At 42.6% G+C, this 24,061-nt stretch overlaps 1 protein-coding gene across 1 annotated transcript in view; it reads right to left on the bottom strand.

Moving 5' to 3' along the window:
- LOC120061310 (cadherin-4-like) overlaps positions 1-24,061 on the bottom strand; it is a 540,424-nt gene that overhangs the window by 138,418 nt on the left and 377,945 nt on the right. The window contains exon 5 of the mRNA XM_039011027.1: positions 2,333-2,545. Coding sequence (XP_038866955.1) covers positions 2,333-2,545 — 213 coding nt within the window. The remainder of the gene's footprint in view (positions 1-2,332; positions 2,546-24,061) is intronic.

Below are 24,061 nucleotides of genomic sequence, written 5' to 3'. Positions count from 1 at the left end.
TAGTCACTTGTGTTATTCCCTGCTGCCGTATCTTGAATACTAAATGAGCGGAGCTCCGTTGAATAATGATCAAGAATAGTGCAGGTAGCAGACTTGTGGATCAGAGCATATTTATCCCCAGTCCACAGGACACAGATGTATGAAAGGTATGTGCATGGTTTAGACCATGAGAACACATAATTGCGGGTGTGGTTTCTATCTGAACAAGCGTATCATATCTTCCCAGTTCAAAACAACATGCTTATATCTGTGGTTTGTAAATGCCCCAAAACCATGGCCCTATGTTACACCTTGAGGGATGAACTCTTGCCCTGGTTTGGCTAGCTGAAGATACACTGTAGGGACATTGTCTTACTTTATGTCACTCAAGACTTTCCTTTATACCAGAATCCAGACCAAGGTTTTTACTTACACTTCTGTGGCAAATTACATTGTAAAAGGGGCAGTGCAATTATTATTATTTTATAAATGTTTTATTTTACCTTTATTTTGACAGGGATGTCACACGGAGACTAGGATCTCTTTTACAGATGACCCTGCATCAATACATCAAACACATACAATATACAATATACAAAATTACAAAACATATTACGAAAAACAGACACCTTTATGAAAATAGAGGTCTCCGATCATGACTCTGAACTGACCACGGGGGACCAGAACATCTCATTTCAGAGGGCTCTGGAAGTTGTTCCACATAAAGGGTGCAAAAACACCCAACTCTGTGGAGACTGAAGTGGCCTCCAATGTTATCCAAACCTGAGACCGGGTTTGGTCATTTGGAAGTCTAAATTGAATGAATGATTACAGATACATAGGACATTTCTGCATAAGTGCTTTGTAGATAAACACAAGAAAATGTTGCCCTCTCCTTACATTCAAAGAGGCCCAACCCACTTTTTGATACAAAACACAATGGTGAGTTCTATAACCATCACCAGTAATAAACCTAAGGGCACAATGGAAAACAGCATCTAGTGGTTGAAGTGTAGATGCTGCTGCATGCATATAGGTAATATCCCCATAATCTAAAATAGACATAAAAGTGGCCTCAACAATTTCCTTCCTATTAACAAAAGCCAGACATGCATTTGTTTCTGTAAAAGAAACCAACCTTGAACTTCAAATTCTTCACCAGATCAATGACATGTTTTTTAAATGACAGTTTGTCATCAAGCCAGATACCAAGATATTTGTAGGAAAGAACTTGCTTAATTTGTATACCGTTCACACCAGTTATTACAAATTAATTTAAATCTGGGTTATGGGACCTAGAACAAAGCGTGCATTTTGTTTTGTTTGCATTTAGCACTAACTTTAGATCCAATATTGACCTCTGCAGTGCTTGAAAATCAGACTTCAAATGTGAAAGGCTTGGCCAACAGATGGAGCTATGGAAAACAACACTGTATCATCTGCATACAAACGTATTATTATTTACATTTTTTATACAGCATTACCAATGTTATTTATGATGACTTAAATTTATATAGTTTGTAAACAGTAGTGAGCCGAGTATCAATCCTTGGGGCACCTCTTTATGTAACTCAAGGAACTCAGATTTGACCCCATGTACCATGATGGCCTGAGTGCTGTCATTGATATAATTATGCATCATTACCCAATCCTATCGAGGACAGCTTGTTCAACATAATGACATGGTCTACAAACATGGCGGCACAATTCTTATTCAATTATGAAAGTAAAAACTGAATTCCTGAATTGTTTGAATAAAGGGGACATTATACAGGTCTTTCCCAGTGAAAGCCCAGCAGACAAAATAAAGAGTGTGTATAGGCATATAGAGATAGAGAGCGTCTTGGTGTGTCTGGCGACAGAGCTCTCGGACCAAGGGGAAAAGCTCTTAGCCCAATCAGTAGAGTTAGAATACCTGAACACATTTGCAGTTGTAATCATATCACAGATACACAGCATAATCACCTTCCAAGCCTGACAACCAGTCATAATGAGGAAAGAGAGGAAGTAGGCACAAACCAGTTGTGATAAACTTCTCTTTATTTCTCCTGTAGGGCTTTTTATCATACACTTTCATCACTCATGAAAACATTCAGTGGTCATTGCTTCTTAAATGGTTTTGACCACCCAAGAACTTGATATACTAACAGCGTCATTTGAATTACACGTGTAGCATTAGTGTGCAATCCAAAGTATTGACGTGCATGAGGTGTTATACAGTAGCTAAAAGAGCAATTGCCATACAAGGAACCATTTATTGTTAGGGCTTTAAAAAAGGGTTAGAGTCCTGGGTTAGAGTCCTGAGTATTTCCTGTCTAACTTTGGGAGTTAACCAATCAGAAAGGTTACTTACACTGACAAGCATTTGTGGGAAGGGCCCCCTGGAGTTTTCAGGCACGTTGACTGGTGGAATCACCCAGTCCCTCTTCTGTCTCCGCAGCCCCTTGGAGCTTATCTCCTGTTGCCTGGGAAACATGATGACAGTGGGTGGAGCCTGGAACTCTGGTGGTGCTTTGACCTCCTCTTCCTCCTTCCTCTCCCCTCCTTTTCCCTCTTCCTCTGTGACCTGAAAGATATGACAAAAAGGACAAAGATACAGTTGAGCGGGTTGCTATGTGATAAAATGTGCCTGTGTGATTTACACCCCTATTCCCCAGCACGGCCAGGGACACTGAGTCATTCTCTATCCACAGGCTAGTGTGCTCATCAGGAAAAAGATGGCTACAAGGAACCTCCACTCCCTTATGTGATAAATATATACTCATTAGTCTTGTTGTAAGGATGTCTTGATTGTAATCAATGAGGTGGGTTTTGGTGGGGTGCAATCAAGATGAGATGCAGTATCAGCAGAGTTTGAGCTGCATTGGCAGAGTATAAGCAGCTGTTGAGATACACAATTACAAAGTAAATAAAACGTAAATGCAGTATTTAATTTATTCAACATTTTAATCAATTCAAAACTCTGGGGGCATCTAATAAACACATTTTTCCAGGGTCAAGTATAAAGTTAGATAAGTCGCACATTTGCACATTTACTTGGTTCGATATCTAATCAAATATCCGACAAGCCTGTAACAAGTTGACATAAGTCACGTCAACATTCATGTATGTGTATCTGGGGGCTGCTGTATGACTAAAACCAGTATTGTAGCTTCTCAGGGTTGTGTCCTGTATGGATCGGGATCCACATGAATAATACAAGGCTATGCTAGGAGGAACACACTGTATCCTGTATGTCCAGGGGATATGGTAACTCTGCTATTAACATGGAGAAATTGTGCATTATGCACCTCTGGTCTTCAGTGTAAACTGACAAACCTCAGGGTTATAACACAAAGCATACACAGTTCAGTCAGAATCATCATCTCACCACATCACTCAGCCCTCTAGCTCTTCCCCCTCTCAAACTGTCTTTTTATAACTCTCCATCTCTCCATTTCCATCTCTCTCTCTCCATCTTATTGTTTTTCCTCTCCTCCCTGTTGGCTGATCCTGACAGCCTGTCTCAATAATAACTATTCATCAGAAGCTGGGGAGTGCTATGCTGCTAGGTGGATGGAGTGTGAGACAGGTTAAGTGTGCCAGCAGGCTAGGATAATGCCTTGCTATCGCCCTGTACCCCAGGTGTGCCTTAACTCTCCCCAGGTCTCACCAAATCATCTGCTCTCATGTTGCTCATTGTTCCAGGGCAGGCAGCGAATGATAGACATGTCCAGCTTAACGGGTGAGACTCTTGCTTGCATGTGTGTGCACTATCACGTATGTGAGAACAAACTCTGCTCCTCGGATAAGAGAGACAGGTCCAATCACCATTTCTTTGGACTTTTAAAGAGCCTTGTGTTTTAATACATATTCCAATATTTCATTTTACCTTGTCTCCCCTCACTACCTCCTTCCCTCGCTCTTTAAACTTCTTGCTAATGTGTGGCCTTGCAGATTCCTTCTGGTAGTTAAAATTCAAGGAGAAACCCAGGAAGTATGCAGGAACAGGGGAACAACATTGAAAGTTGAGGGCTCTGGCGCACCACAAGCTGTTTATTCTAATTACCGCCCCGTAGAACTTTCCACAGTCTATAAAACACGTATTATTTTCTCTCTCCCCCCTTTATGTATGCCCCGCTGTCTGGTTGACTCCCAAGGTGGGCTGTACATGCCAAGGCAAACAATGCTTTCAGGCTGAGTTCATCAGATGGAGGTCCAGGAGAAATGCTTTTCAAGCTGCATTAAAGGAAGCCTGTCTGTTGGAGAGGTTGGCATGTATAAGCTGTGTGTTTGGGAAATAGGAGAGAGGAGAGGGGATGGGCAATGCCCATGGGTAAACTTTTAGTGTTCAGTTTCTTCAATACAGCTCCACATTTTAAACATCAAGTATGTCATAGAACACGAGAGGGAGGAGGATGAGGGTTTGGGGTGAAAAGGAGTGAGAAGAAGGGGAGCAGGAGGGAGAAGGGAAGGAAAGGGTTGGTGGTTAACATGATGGAAAGAGAGTGGCGAGACATTTTTTGTCTCTGTCATTGCTTTCAAATATATTTTGGCCATTTCGAGTTTAGAACATTTGACATTACAAATATTGTCCAATCTTTTTGGAGATGAGAATGTGGGAGTTGATCTTAAATTCCATGCTTACTTTGGTCACTCATCTATTTAGATTTCAGCCTGACATTAATAATTATTACTGTATCCAACATCAACATCATGGGAATGAGTATAGTTGGTGCACTTCATCCCTCTACCACTAGTGGAGCTGCAGCCCCACATACAGCCCAAGCTCTGTCTCTCTGCCTAGGATGCTTTTCGAAGTCTTCGCGATCCAGAAATCACCAGTCATCTAATCCAACCCTCCTCCTCCCCTGTGCCATGCACAGTCTACCCTTCCAAACACGCATGTGACATGTGTCATCATATGTCATCATGTGCCATGTTGCCTGAACCAGATCCATATGGTGTGTTTTCAGGGGGACACCTCTCTCTCTCCGGCAACCAGTGCCAAGTGAAACACGTGTGTGTTCACCAGCTATGAACATGGATCCAAACTGGATTCGTCAGATGGAAAGGGGAGACAGATGTGCGCTTGGTTCTGGACAAATTTATTATATTTCTTCAGAGGGAGGAGGGCTTAGTGGGCCTGACTGCAGGGGCAGGCTGCTCCAGTTCAGACTGCCATGGTGGGGGGACTAGGTAGGGGAGGGAGGAAGGTTCTGGGGGTATTAGGGATTGGATCGGGAAGGGAGAGAGGATGATGGGAAGAGGCAGTTTGAAATAGGGGGTGGTTATATTAAGAAGCAGATGTGACCCCCCCTGTCTAAATAAGTCATGTTCCAAATCCTTTCATCTGCAGATTCTAACAGGGTGAGTAAGTGTGTGTGTGTGTGTGTGTGTGTGTGTGTGTGTCTGTGTGTGTGTCTGTGTCTGTGTGTCTGTCTGTCTGTCTGTCTGTCTGTCTGTCTGTCTGTCTGTCTGTGTGTCTGTGTGTGTGAGAGAGAGAGTGAGAGTGAGAGAGAGATAAATAACTCAGAAACAACACACGTGCTCAATATATGAACACACACACACACACACACACAGGCACACACACAATCAAGACAATGGACTAAATAGTAATAAATAATAATACTTTTGGTGGGTGAGGGTATTGCGTTAGATTGTCAATCATCTAACAAGGGGCTACCTCAGAGGATGTCACTGTCCTTCCTAGCTCTGAATATATCATCATCAGGCATATCACAACAGCCTGCAAAGAGGCCTGCCAGTGTCTGCACTGGTCTGAGCACTTAATAATGAACAGTGTACCACAACCAGCTCAGACGACACGGCCATGTACACCACTATGTTTTAACTCACTGTTGATTAAGTGTTAACACGGAAATGCCTGCTCTCCTCTGCAGCAAATTAAACACATTCCCTCCATCCGCTGTTGGAACAGAGGGATGGCAGAGGAGGAGAGGAAGAGAGCCAAGCCAGACATAGGCTCAAAAGTTTGGAACAATAGCTTAATAGAGTCAAACTTGCAACATGTTCTTCCCTTCTCTAGCTCACACTCACACAGACACATAAAGAACACGCAAACAGACACACACAGAACACACACAGACACATAAAGAACACACACACAGACACACACAGAACACACACATAGACACACACAGGCTCATAGAGAACACACACACAGAACACACACGCAGACACATAAAGAACACACACAGACAGACACACAGAACACCCACAGAGACACATAAAGAATACACACACACACACACACACACACACACACACACACACAGACACACACAGAACACACAGAGACACATAAAGAACACACAGAGACACATAAAGAACACGCACACGGACACATAAAGAACACACAAACAGACACATAAAGAACACACACACAGACACATAAAGAACACACACACAGACAGATAAAGAACACACACACAGACACATAAAGAACACATACAGAGACACATAAAGAACACACACACAGACACATAAAGAACACACACATAGACACCCACACACACAGAACACACACATAGACACATAAAGAACACACACAGAGACACCCAGAGAACACACACACACAGAACACACACAGAGACACATAAAGAACACACACAGAGACACCCACAGAAAACACACAGAGACACATACAGAACACACACAGAGACACCCACAGAACACACACCCACAGAAAACACACAGAGACACATACAGAACACACACACACAGACAAATAAAGAACACACAGAGACACCCACAGAACACACACACACACACACACACACAGAACACACACAGAGACACCCACAGAACACACACAGAGACACCCACTGAACACACACACACACACACACACACACAGAGACAGAACACACACAGAGACAGAACACACACAGAGACAGAACACACACACACAGAACACACACAGAGACACCCAGAGAACACACACACACACAGAGAACACACACACAGACACATAAAGAACACACACAGAGACACATAAAATACACATACAGAACACTACACATTAACCTGTTTGGGCTGCAGGGGCAGTATTGAGTAGCCAGATAAAAGGTGCCCATTTCAAACGGCCTCGTTGTCACGATCGTCTATGGGTGAGAGAGAGGACCAAGGCGCAGCGTGTGCAAAATACATTCTCTTTTATTTAGAGAAGGGAAAAACACGCAACGAACACTATAACAAAACGAAACAAAACAACAAACGATCGTGAAGCTATAAACGTAAGTGCACACACAAGCTACAAACGTACAACATAGACAATTACCCACAAAACCCCAATGCCTATGACTGCCTTAAATATGGCTCTCAACTAGAGACAATGAACCACAGCTGCCTCTAATTGAGAACCAATCTAGGCAGCCATAGACATACAAACACCTAGACAAGACACTGACCCATTTACCCTACAAAACCCCTAGACAATACAAAAACACATACATTCCCCATGTCACACCCTGACCTAACTAAAATAATAAAGAAAACAAAGAATACTAAGGCCAGGGCGTGACACTCGTACTCAATTCTTGCTCGTACAATATGCATATTATTATTACTATTGGATAGAAAACACTCTCTAGTTTCTAAAACCGTTTGAATTATATCTGTGAGTAAAACAGAACTCATTTGGCACAAACTTCCTGACCAGGAAGTGGAAAGTCTGAAAACTATGCTCTGTTCTAGGTCCTGCCTATAAATGGGCATGATACGTATTAGTATACATGCACGTCATACACCTTCCCCTAGATGTCAAGAGGCAGTGAGAGAAGAAATGGAGTGTTTATCTTGGTCTGAAGTGGAATAAATCCTCTTGGAATGACGTGTCACCCATTTCCTGTTTTCAGGAAGGCACGAGAAGGAACCGGGGATTGCCTTCTGAAAAGCTGTCGTTATAGGCGACTACTATCTCCGGCTTTGATTTTATTTGATACAAGTGACAATATCATCGTAAAGTATGTTTTTTCAATATAGTTGAATCAGATTATTGAAAATTTTTCGGGAGTTTTGCCGTGTTCCGTTCTCTTCCGTTTGTTGACATGGAGAGATTCGCGCCACTTGGCAAGTGTGCTTGCTAAATCGAGAGGGAAAAAGGCCGTTCTAAATCCAAACAACGATTGTTCTGGACAAAGGACCCCTTGTACAACATTCTGATGAAAGATCAGCAAAAGTAGGACCCATTTTATGATGCTATTTCATATATCTGTCGAACATGTTGTGCTAGTCGTTTGCGCCTAGCTTTTGGGTACTCTCTCGCTATACCTAAGCTGTATGTCGTAATGAAGTTATTTTTAGAATTCTAACACGGCGATTGCATTAAGAACTAGTGTATCTATCATTTCCTATACAACATGTATTTTTTAGTTATGTTTATGAATAGCTATTTGGTCAGAATATGTGTGTCAGAAAAAGTGTCAGAAAAATATCCGGACGTTGTGGGAAAAATATGCTACATTAGCACAATGTATAACCACTGATTTCAGCTCTAAATATGCACATTTTCGAACAAAACATAAGTGTATGTATAACCTGATGTTATAGGACTGTCATCTGATGAAGCTTATCAAGGTTAGTCAAAAATTATATATCTTTTGCTGGTTTGTTACGATCGCTAACCTTTGCTACTGGGGAATGGCTTGTGTTTCTGGCTATTGTGGTAAGCTAATATAACGCTATATTGTGTTTTCGCTGTAAAACACTTAATAAATCGGAAATATTGGCTGGAATCACAAGATGCCTGTCTTTCATTTGCTGTACACTATGTATTTTTCAGAAATGTTTTATGATGAGTAATTAGGTATTTGACGTTGGTGTCTGTAATTATTATGGCTGCTTCGGTGCAATTTCTGATTGTAGCTGTAATGTAAACTATGATTTATACCTGAAATATGCACATTTTTCGAACAAAACATAGATTTATTGAATAACATGTTATAAGACTGTCACCTGATGAAGTTGTTTGTTGGTTAGTTTGGTTGGTTCTTGGTTAGTTAGGTTGGCTTTGTGCATGCTACCTGTGCTGTGAAAAATGTCTGTCCTTTTTTGTATTTGGTGGTGAGCTAACATAAATATACGTGCTGTTTTCGCTGTAAAACATTTAAAAAATCGGACATGTTGGCTGGATTCACAAGATGTGTACCTTTCATTTGCTGTATTGGACTTGTTAATGTGTGAAAGTTAAATATTTCTAAAACATATATTTTGAATTTCGCGCCCTGCACTTGAAGTGGCTGTTGTCATATTGTGGCCGGCCTCTGGCTTGCAGCCAGAAGAAGTTTTTAAGAACCAGTGTTGGAAAAAGTACCCAATTGTCATACTTGAGTAAAAGTAAAGATACCTTAATAGAAAATGACTCAAGTAAAAGTGAAAGTCACCCAGTAAAATACTACTTCAGTAAAAGTCTAAAAGTATTTGGTTTAAAATATACTTAAGTATCAAAAGAAAAATAATAAATAATTTCACATTCCTTATATTAAGCATACCAGACCATTTTCTTTTTTTAAGGATTGCCAAGGGCACACTCCAACACTCAGACATCATTTACAAACAAAGCATTTGTGTTTAGTGAGTCTGTCAGATCAGAGGCAGTAGGGATAACCAGGGATGTTCTTTTGAGAAGTGTGTGAATTTGACCATTTTCCAGTCCTGCTTTAAGAATGTAGTGAAGTAAAAGTAAAAGATGTCAAAAATATAAATCGTAAAGTACAGATACCCCAAAAAACTACTTAAGTAGTACTTTAAAGTATTGTTACTTAAGTACTTTACACCACTGCACAGAACACACACAGAGACACACAAAGACATACAGAGACACAGACATACACATGCACGTGAAAACACAAGTTCAGACACACACATGCTTGCATGCATACACACATACAGTGCATTCGGAAAGTATTCAGACCGTTTCCCTTTTTCCACATTTTGTTACGTTACAGCCTTATTGTAAAATTGATTTAAAAAATATGTCCCTCATCAATCTACAGTACACACAATACCTCATAATGACAAAGTGGAAACAGGTCTTTACATTTTTTTGCTAATTTATTACAAATAAAAAACAGAAATGTAGCATTTACATAAGTATTCAGACCCTTAATTCAGTACTTTGTTGAAACACCTTTGGCAGCGATTACAGCCTCGGTTATTCTTGGGTATGACGCTACAAGCTTGGCACACCTGTTTTGGGGAGTTTCTCCCATTCTTCAATGCAGATCCTCTCAAGCTTGGTCAGGTTGGATGGGGAGCGTCGCTGCACAGCTATTTTCAGGTCTCTCCAGAGATCGGGTTCAAGTCCGGCCCCAGACTGAGGTTCTAAGCGCTCTGTAGCAGGTTTTCATCAAGGATCTCTCTGCACTTTGCTCCGTTCATCTTTCCCTCGATCCTGACTAGTCTCCCAGTCCCTGCCACTGAAAAACATCCCCACAGAATAATGCGGCAACCACCAAGCTTCACCATAGAGATGGTGCCAGGTTTCATCCAGATGTGATACTTGGCATTCAGGCCAAAGCGTTCAATCCTGGTTTCCGTCTGGCCACTCTACCATAAATGCCTGATAAGTGGAGTGCTGCAGAGATGGTTGTCATTCTGGAAGGTTCTCCCCTCTCCACAGAGGAACTCTGGAGCTCTGTCAGAGTGACCATCGGGTTTTGGTCACCTCCCTGACAAAGGCCCTTCTCCCCTGATTGCTCAGTTTGGCAGGGCAGCCAGCTCTAAGAAGAGTCTTGGTGGTTCCAAACTTCTTCCATTTAAGAATGAAGGAGGCCACTGTGTTCTTGGGGACCTTCAATGCTGCAGACATTTTCTGGTACTCTTCCACTACACAATCCTGTCTCGGAGCTCTACGGACAATTTCTTCGACCTCATAGCTTGGTTTTTGCTCTGACATGCACTGTCAACAGTGGGACATTATATAGACATCATGTCCAATCAATTGCATTTACCACAGATGGACTCCAATCAAGTTGTAGAAACATCTCAAGGATGATCAATGGAAACATCATGCACTTGAACTCAATTTCGAGTCTCATAGCAAAGGATCTGCAAATATATGTAAATAAGGAATTTCTGTTTGTTTTTTTATACATTTGCAAAAATTTCTAAAACTTGTTATTGCTTTGTCATTATGGGGTATTGTGTGTAGATTGATGAGGTAAAAAATACTTTCAGAATGCACTGTTTACACACATGCAGGTACTGACGCATACAAGCTCACACACACGCATGCACACGCACACACACACACACACACACACACACACACACACACACACACACACACACACACACACACACACACACACACACACACACACACACACACACACACACACACACACACACACACACACTATATCCACAAACAGAAATGTACACTAAAACACACACACTTAACATAATCACACATGATCATACATTACCCCTCTCTCAGAGACACACACAGAAACAAACACCCATTCTTTCACACACACCCGCTGTGTGAACAGAAGTCAGTGAGTGTGAAATGGAAGCGGCCCCCAGCTCCGGTACCACCAGTACCCAGCCAGCTGGCGCCTATCCCGGCCATCCCCTTTTCTCCCAGCCTCCCATTGCCCCGGCCCGCACACTTCGATATGAGTCAGCCCCTGGTGACACACACATCTGGAAGTTATTAATCCACAAGCAGAGTGCCACAAAGCGCTATGTCTATAATGAAACATCACATTGTTCTCAGTGTCCTCGTTGTCTCCTCTGTCTATATAACAGCTTGCATTGGGGCGCCAGGTAGCCTAGTGAACTAGTAACCGAAAGGTGGCAAGATCGAATCCCCGAGTTGACAAGGTAAAAAATATGTCGTTCTGCCCCTGAACAAGGCAGTTAACCCACCTTCATTGAAAATAAGAATTTGTTCTTAACTGACTTGCCTAGCTAAATAAAGGTAAATAAAATAAAATCTACAGCTGTAGTAGAATTCTTCTCCCTCTTCAGTATCTAAGTTAAATAGTATGAATGTGTAATGGTCACAGTTAGGGTCTAAGACCTGCTCTTTGGTTCGACTGGCTATCTATGCCTCTTACTGTGGGACAAAGTCTGTGAATCCAGTGGGATTTGGGTGTTAAATTCCCTGTGGAGCTCCCTGGGGTCATGAGCACTCGCACACACACTCCCTTGGACACAACACACTCTGGTCAAGGTACGGCAGCCATGGTGTGACCCCATCTTGGCTGCCCACAGTAAGAGGTCCTCTTGGTGAATCAGTGTCATGGCAGAGAACTGAATGACACATGGGTTCTTCTGGACATGGATAATTCTGGATGATCCTGTGATTCAGAGTGCCCAGGCTGCCTCTACCCCTCTCCGTTCCAGTGGGAAATGTGTTACCAGGTGGCAGGGAGACATGGGAATCACTACACTGATTAGATGCTGATTAGATGCTGGATAAACCAATGGGGTTCAGGGAGAGGGACAAGTCTTGGATCTCATGATATAGCCAGAGCTCAAAGCCCACAGTCACTCTAACTCTGTTAATATATGCTGTTTCCTACCTTCCCAATCCTAAGAATACATTCCACTCCTTAGAATAGCCTTCACTTCTACTCTAAAGGGTTTAGATAAAGGCCCTGATGAACCGAGTATATGGGTTCTAGTCAAGGCTGACTAGCTATGTGTGACAGTCTCTGTGTATGTCACACCCTGATCTGTTTCATCTGTCTTTGTGCTTGTCTCCACCTCCCTCCAGGTGTCACCCATCTTCGCCATTATCCCCAGTGTATTTATACCTGTGTTCTCTGTTTGTCTGTTGCCAGTTCGTGTTGTTCGTCAAGCCTACCAGTGTTTTTCCCCTTGCTCATGTCTGTTTCTAGTTCCTGTTTTCTAGTTTTCCCGGTTTTGAACATTCTGCCTGCCCTGATCCTGAGCCTGCCTGCCGTTTCTGGACCTTGATTATTGACCTGGATTATTGACCTCTGCTTGCTCTGACCCCGAGACTGTCTGCCGTTCTGTACCTTTTGGATTCTGATCTAGATTACTGACCTTTGCCTGCCCTTGACCTGTCGTTTTACCTGTCCCCTTTTCTAGTAATAAACTTTTGTTACTTTGACCTTGTCTGCATCTGCGTCTTCCCTAAAACGTGATAGTACGAACTGGCCATGGCTGACCAAGCAGACTCGGACCAGCTCCGCAACGCCATCTCCTCCCAAGGAGCCACCATTGGAAGGCACGAGGAGTTGCTTCGTGGCCTCATGGAAGGGGTCCAGACCTTGGCCGAATGCCATGACCGAGCATTGAACACATTGCTGGAGCAATTCTGCGGGTTGTCTGTTAGGCAGCCTACCACAACGGTAACGTCCCAGCCCCTCAGTAACCCGGCTGTTAGCAGCGTCGCCTCCCAAGACACCCTGATTTCCCGGGAACCCTGCTTACCTCCCCCGGAACGCTTCGATGGAGAATCAGGCACCTGTCGGGCATTTCTCACTCAGTGTTCCCTCATCATTAACTTCTTATGGCTGCAGGGGCAGTATTGAGTAGCTTGGATGAAAGGTGCACAGAGGTGCCCAGAGTAAATAGCCTGCTCCTCAGTCATAGTTGCTAATATATGCATATTATTAGTAGTATTGGATGGAAAACCCTCTGAAGATTCTAAAACTGTTTGAATTATGTCTGTGAGTATAACATAACTCATTTGGCAGGCAAAAACCTGAGAAAAAATCCAAACAGGAAGTGGAAATTCTGAGGCTGATCGATTTTCAACCAAGATCCCATTGAAATCACAGCGACATATGGATGAGTTTGCACTTCCTACGGCTTCCACTAGATGTCAACAGTCTGTAGAACCTTGTCTGATGCCTCTACTGTGAAGGGGGGCCGACTGAGAGGGGAATTAGTCAGGTCTGCCATGACCTGACCATTCTTTGACCATGCGCGTTCACATGAGAGGGAGCTCTGTTCCATCGCTCATCTGAAGTCAATGTAATTCTCCGGTTGGAACGTTATTCAAGATTTATGTTAAAAACATTCTAAAGATTGATTCAATACATCGTTTGACATGTTTCTAAGGACTGTTATGGAACTTTTGCACATTCTGTCAGGTTTTAGTGAACGCGCTTCCCTGACGTTGGATTTGTTTACTAAACACGCTACAAAAATAGCTATTTGGACATAAAAGATGGACATTACCGAAAAAAACGAACATTTCTTGTTGAAGTGGGAGTCCTGGGAGTGCATTTCGACGAAGATCAGCAAAGGTAAGTGAAGATTTATAATGCTTTTTATGAGTTTTGTTGACTGCACAATTTGGTGGTATCTGTATGGCTTGCTTTTGTGGCTGAACGCTGTTTTCAGATTATTGAATATTGTGTTTTGCCGTAAAGCTTTTTGAAATCTGACACAGAGGTTGCATTAAGAACAAGTGTATCTTTAATTCTATGTAAAACATGTATCTTTCATCAAAGTTTATGATGAGTATTTCTGTTATTTGACGTGGCTCTCGACAATTTCTCAGGATATTTTGGAGGCATTTCTGAACATGGCGCCAATGTAAACGGAGGTTTTTAGATATAAATATGAACTTAATCGAACAAGACATATATGTATTGTGTAACATGAAGTCCTATGAGTGTCATCTGATGAAGATCATCAAAGGTTAGTGATTAATTTTATCTCTATTTGTGCTTTTTGTGACTCCTCTCTTTGGCTGGAAAAATGGCTGAATTTTTCCTGTGAGTTGGTGTTGACCTAACATAATCGTTTATGGTGCTTTCGCTGAAAAGCCTATTTGAAATCGGACACTGTGGTGGGATTAACAACAAGATTACCTTTAAAATGGTATATGATACATGTATATTTGAGGAATTTTAATTATGAGATTTCTGTTGTTTGAATTTGGCGCCCTGCACTTTCACTGGCTGTTGTCATATCGATCCCGTTAACGGGATTGCAGCCATAAGAAGTTTTAAGCTGCAGCCCTCCTCCTTCCCCTCAGACCGCTCTAAGATAGCGTACCTCAGCACGCTGATGTCCGGGAGGGCTCTCGCCTGGGCTACGGCAGTATAGGAACAACAGTTGGCCGTATGCTTCAGTCTGGAGGTGTTTGTGGCCGAGGTGAAGAAAGTTTTCGATGCTCCATTGTCCGGGAGAGAGGCTGCCCGGAAGTTACTCCAGCTTCGGCAAGACTCCTGCAGTGTGGTAGACTATCCGGTGGATTTCCGCACGTTGGCAGCTGAGAGTACCTGGAACCCGGAAGCAATGTTCGACATGTTCCTGCACGGAGTATCAGAGAAAGTAAAGGATGAGCTTGCAGCCCGGGAACTACCGACGGATCTCGACTCGCTCATCGCCTTGACTTTTCGTGCGACTACAGAAAGGATGGAAGGAGAGGAGATTCTATTTCTCTCGCCCGCCCAAGGCTTCCACCTTGCCTCCGAGACATCCCGGAAGTCCCCGATGGCCTCGATGCTGAGAGAACCCGAGGCTACCCAAGTTCCCCTGAGAGTCTCCAAAGTGTGCCAATTCACCTCTTCCCGAGCCAATGCAACTAGGCAGAGCTAGGCTGTCCCCAGCCGGACGGCTATACAGGCTTCACATGAAGAGTTGCCTGTATTGCGGGACTACTGGTCATTTCGTGGCCACCTGTCCACTAAAAGACCAGGCTCACCGGTAGGAGTGAGTACTCTGATGGGCCATATGGATAACTTTTCCTCTCCCCTTACTCGCACCCCTTTCCATGCCATCTTGCTGTGGGGAAACCAGTCAAAATTATCCGGGTACTCATTGACTCTGGGGCCGATGAGAGCTTTATGGGCGCTAACCTGGGGTCCGAGCTTGGCATCCCCATTCTGCCCCTCTCCATTCCCATGGACGTTAGAGCGCTGGACGGGCGCTCTATGGGCCGGGTCACACACAACACCACCTCCATCAACCTACGTGTGTCAGGGAACCACAGCGAGACGATCCGATTTCTGCTAATTAATTATCCTCAAGTTCCTGTGGTATTGGGATTCTCTTGGCCCGGGGGGGGGGACAAATAACCGTCTGTTTGTTCCTGATGCTGTCCACTCCTCGGTTCTGGAGTGGACCCAATCCTCTAAGCTTGCCTGCCACACGTCCTCCCGTCAGACCCTGGCCTTTGTGCGACAACGCTGTTGGTGGCCTACCAAGGATCCTGACATCTCCGCATTCGTCGCCGCATGCACGATCTGTCCCCAAAACAAGACTCCCCGGCAAGCCCCGGCTGGTCTCCTTCAACCTCTGCCGGTTCCTCCTTCAACCTCTGCCTGTTCCTCCTGTTCCTCCCTGGACTTTGTCATGGGTCTCCCCCCGTCTGATGGCAACACCGCCATCCTAACAGTAGTGGACCGGTTTTCAAAAGCCGCCCACTTCATTTCTCTCCCCAAGCTACCCTCTGCCAAAGAGACGGCCCAACTCATGGTGCAACATGTCTTCCGGATCCATGGATTCCCAGTAGACATGGTCTCCGACCGGGGTCTTCAGATCTTGTCCTGGTTCTGGAAGGCGTTCTGCACACTCATTGGGTCATTGGCCAGCCTGTTCTCCGGGTTCCACCCCCAGTCCAACGGCCAGTCGGAGCGAGCCAACCAAGACCTGGAGACGACTCTTCACTGCCTGGTCTCTGCCAACCCCACCACCTGGAGCCAGCAACTTGTGTGAGTCAAATATGCCCGCAACACCCCTCCTTGCTCTGCCATGGGTCTCTCGCCTTTTGAGTGTTCCCTGGGCTATCAGCCCCCGCTCTTCCCGGAGCAAGAGGAAGAGGTCGGCAAACCCTCGGCCCAGATTTTTGTCCACCGCTGTCGTCTAACCTGGAAGAGAGCCCGGTCGGCTCTTCTCAAGACCACCTCCAGGTATAAACGACAAGCGGACTGATCTAATAGATCTGCAGGAAAATAACTTTAAGTCCTTCCTGCAACTCTTTAAGAATTCTACCAACAAAAGGGTTGATGATCTGTTTAAGGATGTAATGGAATTTAAACACAGTTTGGAATTTACGCAGTCGGAGGTGAAGGAGCTAAAGGGCGCGAATGTCTCCAGCCAGAACGCATTCAGAACCATGTCTGATGATTTCGCAATTCTCCAAACAACACTTGACAAGCACTCTTCCAAAGGAGCCAATTGAGGCTCAATAACATTTAATCGATGGAATTGAGGACATAAAGACTGAAACTTGGCATGAAAGAAGTTAAGGCCAAGAAAATCCTGGCAGATCAACTCAAACTGGATCCTAAACTCATCAAGATGGAGATGGCGCACAGGAATGGCACTTTGTTCCCCTCTGGATGGCCCAGATCTATAGTGGTGAAACTGCTCAGGTTCAAAGACAAGGGGGGAATTCTCAGGAGAGCCAAGTGCCTGAAGGGAACCAAAATCTTCATCAATGAAGACTTCTCTGAAAAGGTACGAGTCAAAAGAAAGGAACTGCTGCCACGACTAATTGAAGAACGAAAAAAAAGCAACATCACATGCCTGAGGTATGATCAGCTGGTTGACCCCCCTCCCTGTAGGCCTATTGCAAGTGATTCCACTATAATCAACTGATTTGACACACACAAACCCACACATATTTACTACACTTTGTTCATGTGTTTCACCTAACCTCATGACCAAAAACACACATTGCTCTATATGTCATAATCCTTTGAAGTCTTCAGTGGTTTTATGTGGACTGTGTCAATGCGCATTACATAGGAAGTGCACCCCTATTGATAAAACTAACACAAATGTGTGGTTGTATTGGACATGTGAGACATGCACTTCTATGTTTCCGTTCCACTCTCTGGATGATTCTGACTGTGTATCTCTCTTAGTTGGGCAGGATATCGACCCTGATAACATGCTCCTCAACCCATTAGATATTAATGAAGCAAATTATAAATAAAATGATTGTGTTGATCCAGATTCAAATTTCCTGAGATTTACCAGAGATGAGTCTATCTCTTGTGATTACTATAATGTTAAGCAATTCAACAACCTGTATAGCTGTTTATCTAATTCCAAGACAAATGTATTTTCTACCTTTAATTTGAACGTTTGCAGTCTTCCTAAAAATCATGACCATCTTGTTCATTATCTGTCTTCTCGCAATCATGAATTTTCCATTGTTGCCCTTTCAGAAACATGGTTGACTCAAGAGACAACCATGCTTCATGAAATGTCACCTTACAATAATGTTCACCACTGTAGAACCTCAAGAGTGGGAGGAGGAGTGTCCATTTTTGTTCATAAACATTTTCAATTATTTGTAAGAGAGGACCTCGAACTTACATCTGATAACATTGATGTTGCATCTATTTTTATAGATATTCCCTCCTGTTCATATTTTGGTGGTGAAAAAGTGGTAATTGCATGCATCTATCGGCCGCCCGATTCTGACATTTGTAGTTTCATTGATATCCTTGCATCAACCTTGAATGTGATTAATAATAATGGTAAAATTGGGTGATTACAACATAAACCTAGTTAAAAGTGAGAACCACTCACCAACATCTGACTTTTTGAATACTTTATCCTCCAGCTATCTGTATCGACTCATCTATAAGACCACAAGAGTGACCAGTTCATCTGACACCCTTATTGATCATATTTTTACTAATTATTTGAATAATAATGACATTTCTGACCACTTTCCAATTTTCCACTTGTCTTTGGCAGCTGGAAATGAACAGATGGGAATGAGTAGTAGCATTAAGGGTAGAATATTTAACCAAAGTAATCGTGAGCGCTTTAAGATGTTGATTGATGATATTTCATGGGAATTTTTTTATAATCAGGCCGATGTGGAGTCTGCTTACCAGACTTTTCTCACATCTTTCAATTCTGTATTTCAGCACTGCTTTCCCGAAGTAAGAGAGCAGCAAATGGGTTCTGGAAACCTTGCTTTACAACCGGTCTCAAAAAATAATGTTTCTCAAAAAGTATAAGAACAAATTTACTCACCTACTTAGGATATCCCCCAAAATATATTTTACTAACAAATTCCAAGAATCCTTAAATAACACTTGGAAAATCATTAATCAACTGTTGAATAAGAAAAAGTAATCTACAACTATACCATCTCAATGCATTGTTGGAAATAAGACCTATAGTGATCCTGATGGCATTTCATGTGAATTTAATAACGTTTTTGTGAATGTGGGTTGTTCTCTGTCAAAGAAAATAGAGAAAACTGATGAAATCCCTTGGATTGATGGAAATCCCGTCCCTTCTCTGCTTCAGTTTGATCCTCCTGATGTCATGGATGTGATGGAGGTAAATGGTAACTTAAATATATCAGCAGCACGTCATGATGAGATTGGTACTTCTTTGGTGAATTCAGTGTCTTCCTCGATTACTGAGCCTCTAACATATATATTCACCAAATCAATGCAAACTGGTATTGTTCCTAAAGATTTGAAAATTGACAAGTTATCCCCTTCTATAAATCTGGTTATCCCAGATCTTTTACAAATTATCGCCCAATATCTGTACTATCATGTTTTTCTGAAATCCTAGAAAAATTGATATATAAGAGAATGTTGAAACATTTAAATCAACACTGTATTCTATATGAGCAACAATGTGGTTTTTGTAAAAACTACTCCACGGATGTGGCTCTTTTGTAACTTGTGGATAAAATCTTTACAGCCAAGAACAACAATGAATATGTTCTTGGCATCTTTTTAGATTTATCCAAAGCGTTTGACACGGTTGATCATGAAATATGACACTCTAAATTGCATTATTACGGTTTTCAGGATTATGCATATAATTGGCTATATAGTTATGTTCATGAACAATTTGTTTATGCAAACGGCTGTGCATCTACCAGGGCCAAGATATCTTGTGGCATCCCACAGGGTTCGATAATTGGACCTTTGTTATTCCTAATCTATATCAATGACCTTGCTGCTGTGTCTTCTACCGTACTTCACGTTCTCTTTGCTGATGACACCAATTTGATTTTATCACACAAGAATTTTGATTCACTAATTAATGAAGCCAACTCAGGCATGGCAGAATTTTCTGAATTGTTCCAGATAAACAAAACATCTTTAAATGTTAAAAATCCAACTTTACTGTATTCACTAGTAAGAATAAGGAATATTGTACAATTCCATTTATTCAATTTGTCTGCAGCAAAGTGATGGAATCTATTGGTATCATCAGAAAGATTAGTGGTTTGGTTCATCAGGCTTGCTTCCTAACTCTATACTATAGCTTAATTTACCCATATACCATTTACTGTAATAGTGTCTGGGCCAGTACATATGCCTCCTAACTACACGAATTACTCATCATACAAAATACATTTGCAAGACTAGCCACCTCCTCTAATTACCTGGCTCCATCTGCACCTTTGTTTAAGAAACTCACTATCAAGACAATGAGGTGAGATAGCATATATGAGGTACGAAAAACTGATTGTTCACCCTCCCTCCCATGGAGTTAGGAGGAGCGACAGACACAAGTAATTCCAGCCCACACACACACACACACTGACTTAGTATCTCTCTCTCAGATTCCAACTGCTGATTCATGTTTGGACATATAAATACTGTGAATCTACCAAAGAAATGTTAATTGCTCACTTGAATATATGCAGTTTAAGGAACAAAATTCATAAGATATGCTGTCTAGTGCAGTCAAACAATATTCATGTATTGGCAAAATCTCACTTGGACTCTTCTTTTGAGGAGGCTGAGATCTCTATACATGGATATAATTTGTTCAGGAGGGACAGAAATAGATATGGTGGTGGAGAATATTCCAGCAATACAATGTAAGGATTTAATGAGGCAGCAGGTAACCTAGTGGTTAGAGAGTTGGACTAGTAACAGAAAGGTTAAAAGATTAAATCCATGAGCTGACAAGGTAAAACTATGCCGTTCTGCCCCTGAACAAGGCAGTTAACCCACTGTTCCTAGGCCATCATTGATAAAAATAATTTGCTCTTAACTGACTTGCCTAGTTAAATAAAGGTCAAAAATACATTTTGAATGGATTAGAGGTGCTATAGGTGCATTTACACATTTTACACCTAAACTAGTTGGTTGCTGCTATAGGCCACCGAGTGCTGATGTGAAATACAGAATACAGTCGGATGTTTACATACACTTTAGCCAAATACATTTAAGTTGTTTCTTGGTTAGTGGCTATTTATATCTTTATTTGGTCGAAATTGTGATAGCTACCTATGCAGGAAAAAAATGGTGGAAAAAAAAGTTGTGTCTTTTGCTATCGTGGTTAGCTAATAGATTTACATATTGTGTCTTCCCTGTAAAACATTTTAAAAATCAGAAATGATGGCTGGATTCACAAGATGTGTATCTTTCATCTGGTGTCTTGGACTTGTGATTTAATGATATTTAGATGCTAGTATTTACTTGTATTTACTTATGCTAGGCTATGCTAGTCAGCTTTTTTACTGATGGGGGTGCTCCCGGATCCGGGATTGTGATGAAGTAGAAGTTAAACTCAGTTTTTCACAATTCCTGACAGTAAAAATTCCCTGTCTCAGGTCAGTTAGGATCACCACTTTCTTTTAATAATGTGAAATGTCAGAATAATAGTAGAGAGAATGACTTATTTCAGCTTTTATTTCTTTCATCACATTCCCAGTGGGTCACAAGTTTACATACACTCAATCAGTATTTGGTAGCATTGCCTTTAAATTCTTTACCTTGGGTCAAACATTTCGGGTAACCTTCCACAAGCTTCCCACAAGAAGTTGGGTGAATTTTGGCCAATTCCTCCTGACAGAGCTGGTGTAACTGAGTCAGGTTTGTAGATCTCCTTGCTCGCATATGCTTTTTCAGTTCTGCCCACACATGTTCTATAGGATTGAGGTCAGGGCTTTGTGATGGCCACTCCAATACCTTGACTTTGTTGTCCTTAAGCCATTTTGCCACAACTTTGGAAGTATGCTTGGGGTCATTGTCCATTTGGAAGACCCATTTGCGACCAAGCTTTAACTTCCTGACTGATGTCTTGAGATGTTGCTTCAATATATCCACATAATTTTCCTACCTCATGATGCCATCTATTTTGTGAAGTGCACCAGTCCCTCCTGCAGCAAAGCACCCCCACAACATGATGCTTCCACCCCCGCGCTTCACGGTAGGGACAGTGTTCTTTGGCTTGCAAGCCTCCCCCTTTTTCTTCCAAACATAACGATGGTCAATATGGCCAAACAGTTCTATTTTTGTTTCATCAGACCAGAGGGCATTTCTCCAAAAAGTACGATGTGCAGTTGCAAACCGTAGTCTGGCTTTTTTATGGCGGTTTTGGAGCAATGGCTTCTTCCTTGCTGAGCGGCCTTTCAGATTATGTCGATATAGGACTCGTTTTACTGTGGATATACAGTGGGGAGAACAAGTATTTTATACACTGCCGATTTTGCAGGTTTTCCTACTTACAAAGCATGTAGAGGTCTGTAAAAATCCAGAAAATCACATTGTATGATTTTTAAGTAATTATTTTGCATTTTATTGCATGACATAAGTATTTGATCACCTACCAACCAGTAAGAATTCCGTCTCTCACAGACCTGTTCGTTTTTATTTAAGAAGCCCTCCTGTTCTCCACTCATTACCTGTATTAACTGCACCTGTTTGAACTCGTTACCTGTATAAAAGACACCTGTCCACACACTCAATCAAACAGACTTCAACCTCTCCACAATGGCCAAGACCAGCGAGCTGTGTAAGGACATCAGGGATAAAATTGTAGACCTGCACAAGACTGGGGCAGCTTGGTGAGAAGGCAACAACTGTTGGCGCAATTATTAGAAAATGGAAGAAGTTCAAGATGACGGTCAATCACCTTCGGTCTGGTGCTCCATGCAAGATCTCACCTCGTGGGGCCTCAATGATCATGAGGAAGGTGAGGGATCAGCCCAGAACTACACAGCAGGACCTGGTCAATGACCTGAAGAGAGCTGGGACCACAGTCTCAAAGAAAACCATTAGTAACACACTACGCCGTCATGGATTAAAATCCTGCAGCGCACGCAAGGTCCCCCTGCTCAAGCCAGCGCATGTCCAGGCCCGTCTGAAGTTTGCCAATGATCATCTGGATGATCCAGAGGAGGAATGGGAGAAGGTCATGTGGTCTGATGAGACAAAAATAGAGCTTTTTGGTCTAAACTCCACTCGCAGTGTTTGGAGGAAGAAGAAGGATGAGTACAACCCCAAGAACACCATCCCAACCGTGAAGCATGGAGATGGAAACATCATTCTTTGGGGATGCTTTTCTGCAAAGGGGACAGGACGACTGCACCGTATTGAGGGGAGGATGGATGGGGCCATGTATCGCGAGATCTTGGCCAACAACCTCCTTCCCTCAGTAAGAGCATTGAAGATGGGTCGTGGCTGGGTCTTCCAGCATGACAACGACCCGAAACACACAGCCAGGGCAACTAAGGAGTGGCTCCGTAAGAAGCATCTCAAGGTCCTGGAGTGGCCTAGCCAGTCTCCAGACCTAAACCCAATAGAACATCTTTGGAGGGAGCTGAAAGTCCGTATTGCCCAGCGACAGCCCCGAAACCTGAAGGATCTGGAGAAGGTCTGTATGGAGGAGTGGGCCAAAATCACTGCTGCAGTGTGTGCAAACCTGGTCAAGAACTACAGGAAACGTATGATCTCTGTAATTGCAAACAAAGGTTTCTGTACCAAATATTAAGTTCTGCTTTCTGATGTATCAAATACTTATGTCATGCAATAAAATGCAAATTAATTACTTAAAAATCATACAATGTGATTTTCTGGATTTTTGTTTTAAATTCCGTCTCTCACAGTTGAAGTGTACCTATGATAAAAAATTACAGACCTCTACATGCTTTGTAAGTAGGAAAACCTGCAAAATCGGCAGTGTGTCAAATACTTGTTCTCCCCACTGTAGATACTTTTGTACCTGTTTCCTCCAGCATCTTCACAAGGTCCTTTGCTGTTGTTCTGGGATTGATTTGCACTTTTCGTACCAAAGTGCCTTCATCTCTAAGAGACAGAACGCGTCTCCTTCCTGAGCGGTATGACCGTTTGTACAGATGAACGTGGTACCTTCAGGCGTTTGAATATTGCTCCTAAGGATGAACCAGACT

The sequence above is a fragment of the Salvelinus namaycush genome, chromosome 16, assembly GCF_016432855.1.
Source record: "Salvelinus namaycush isolate Seneca chromosome 16, SaNama_1.0, whole genome shotgun sequence".
Taxonomy (NCBI): domain Eukaryota; kingdom Metazoa; phylum Chordata; class Actinopteri; order Salmoniformes; family Salmonidae; genus Salvelinus; species Salvelinus namaycush.
This window is presented reverse-complemented; position numbering and strand designations above follow the sequence as displayed.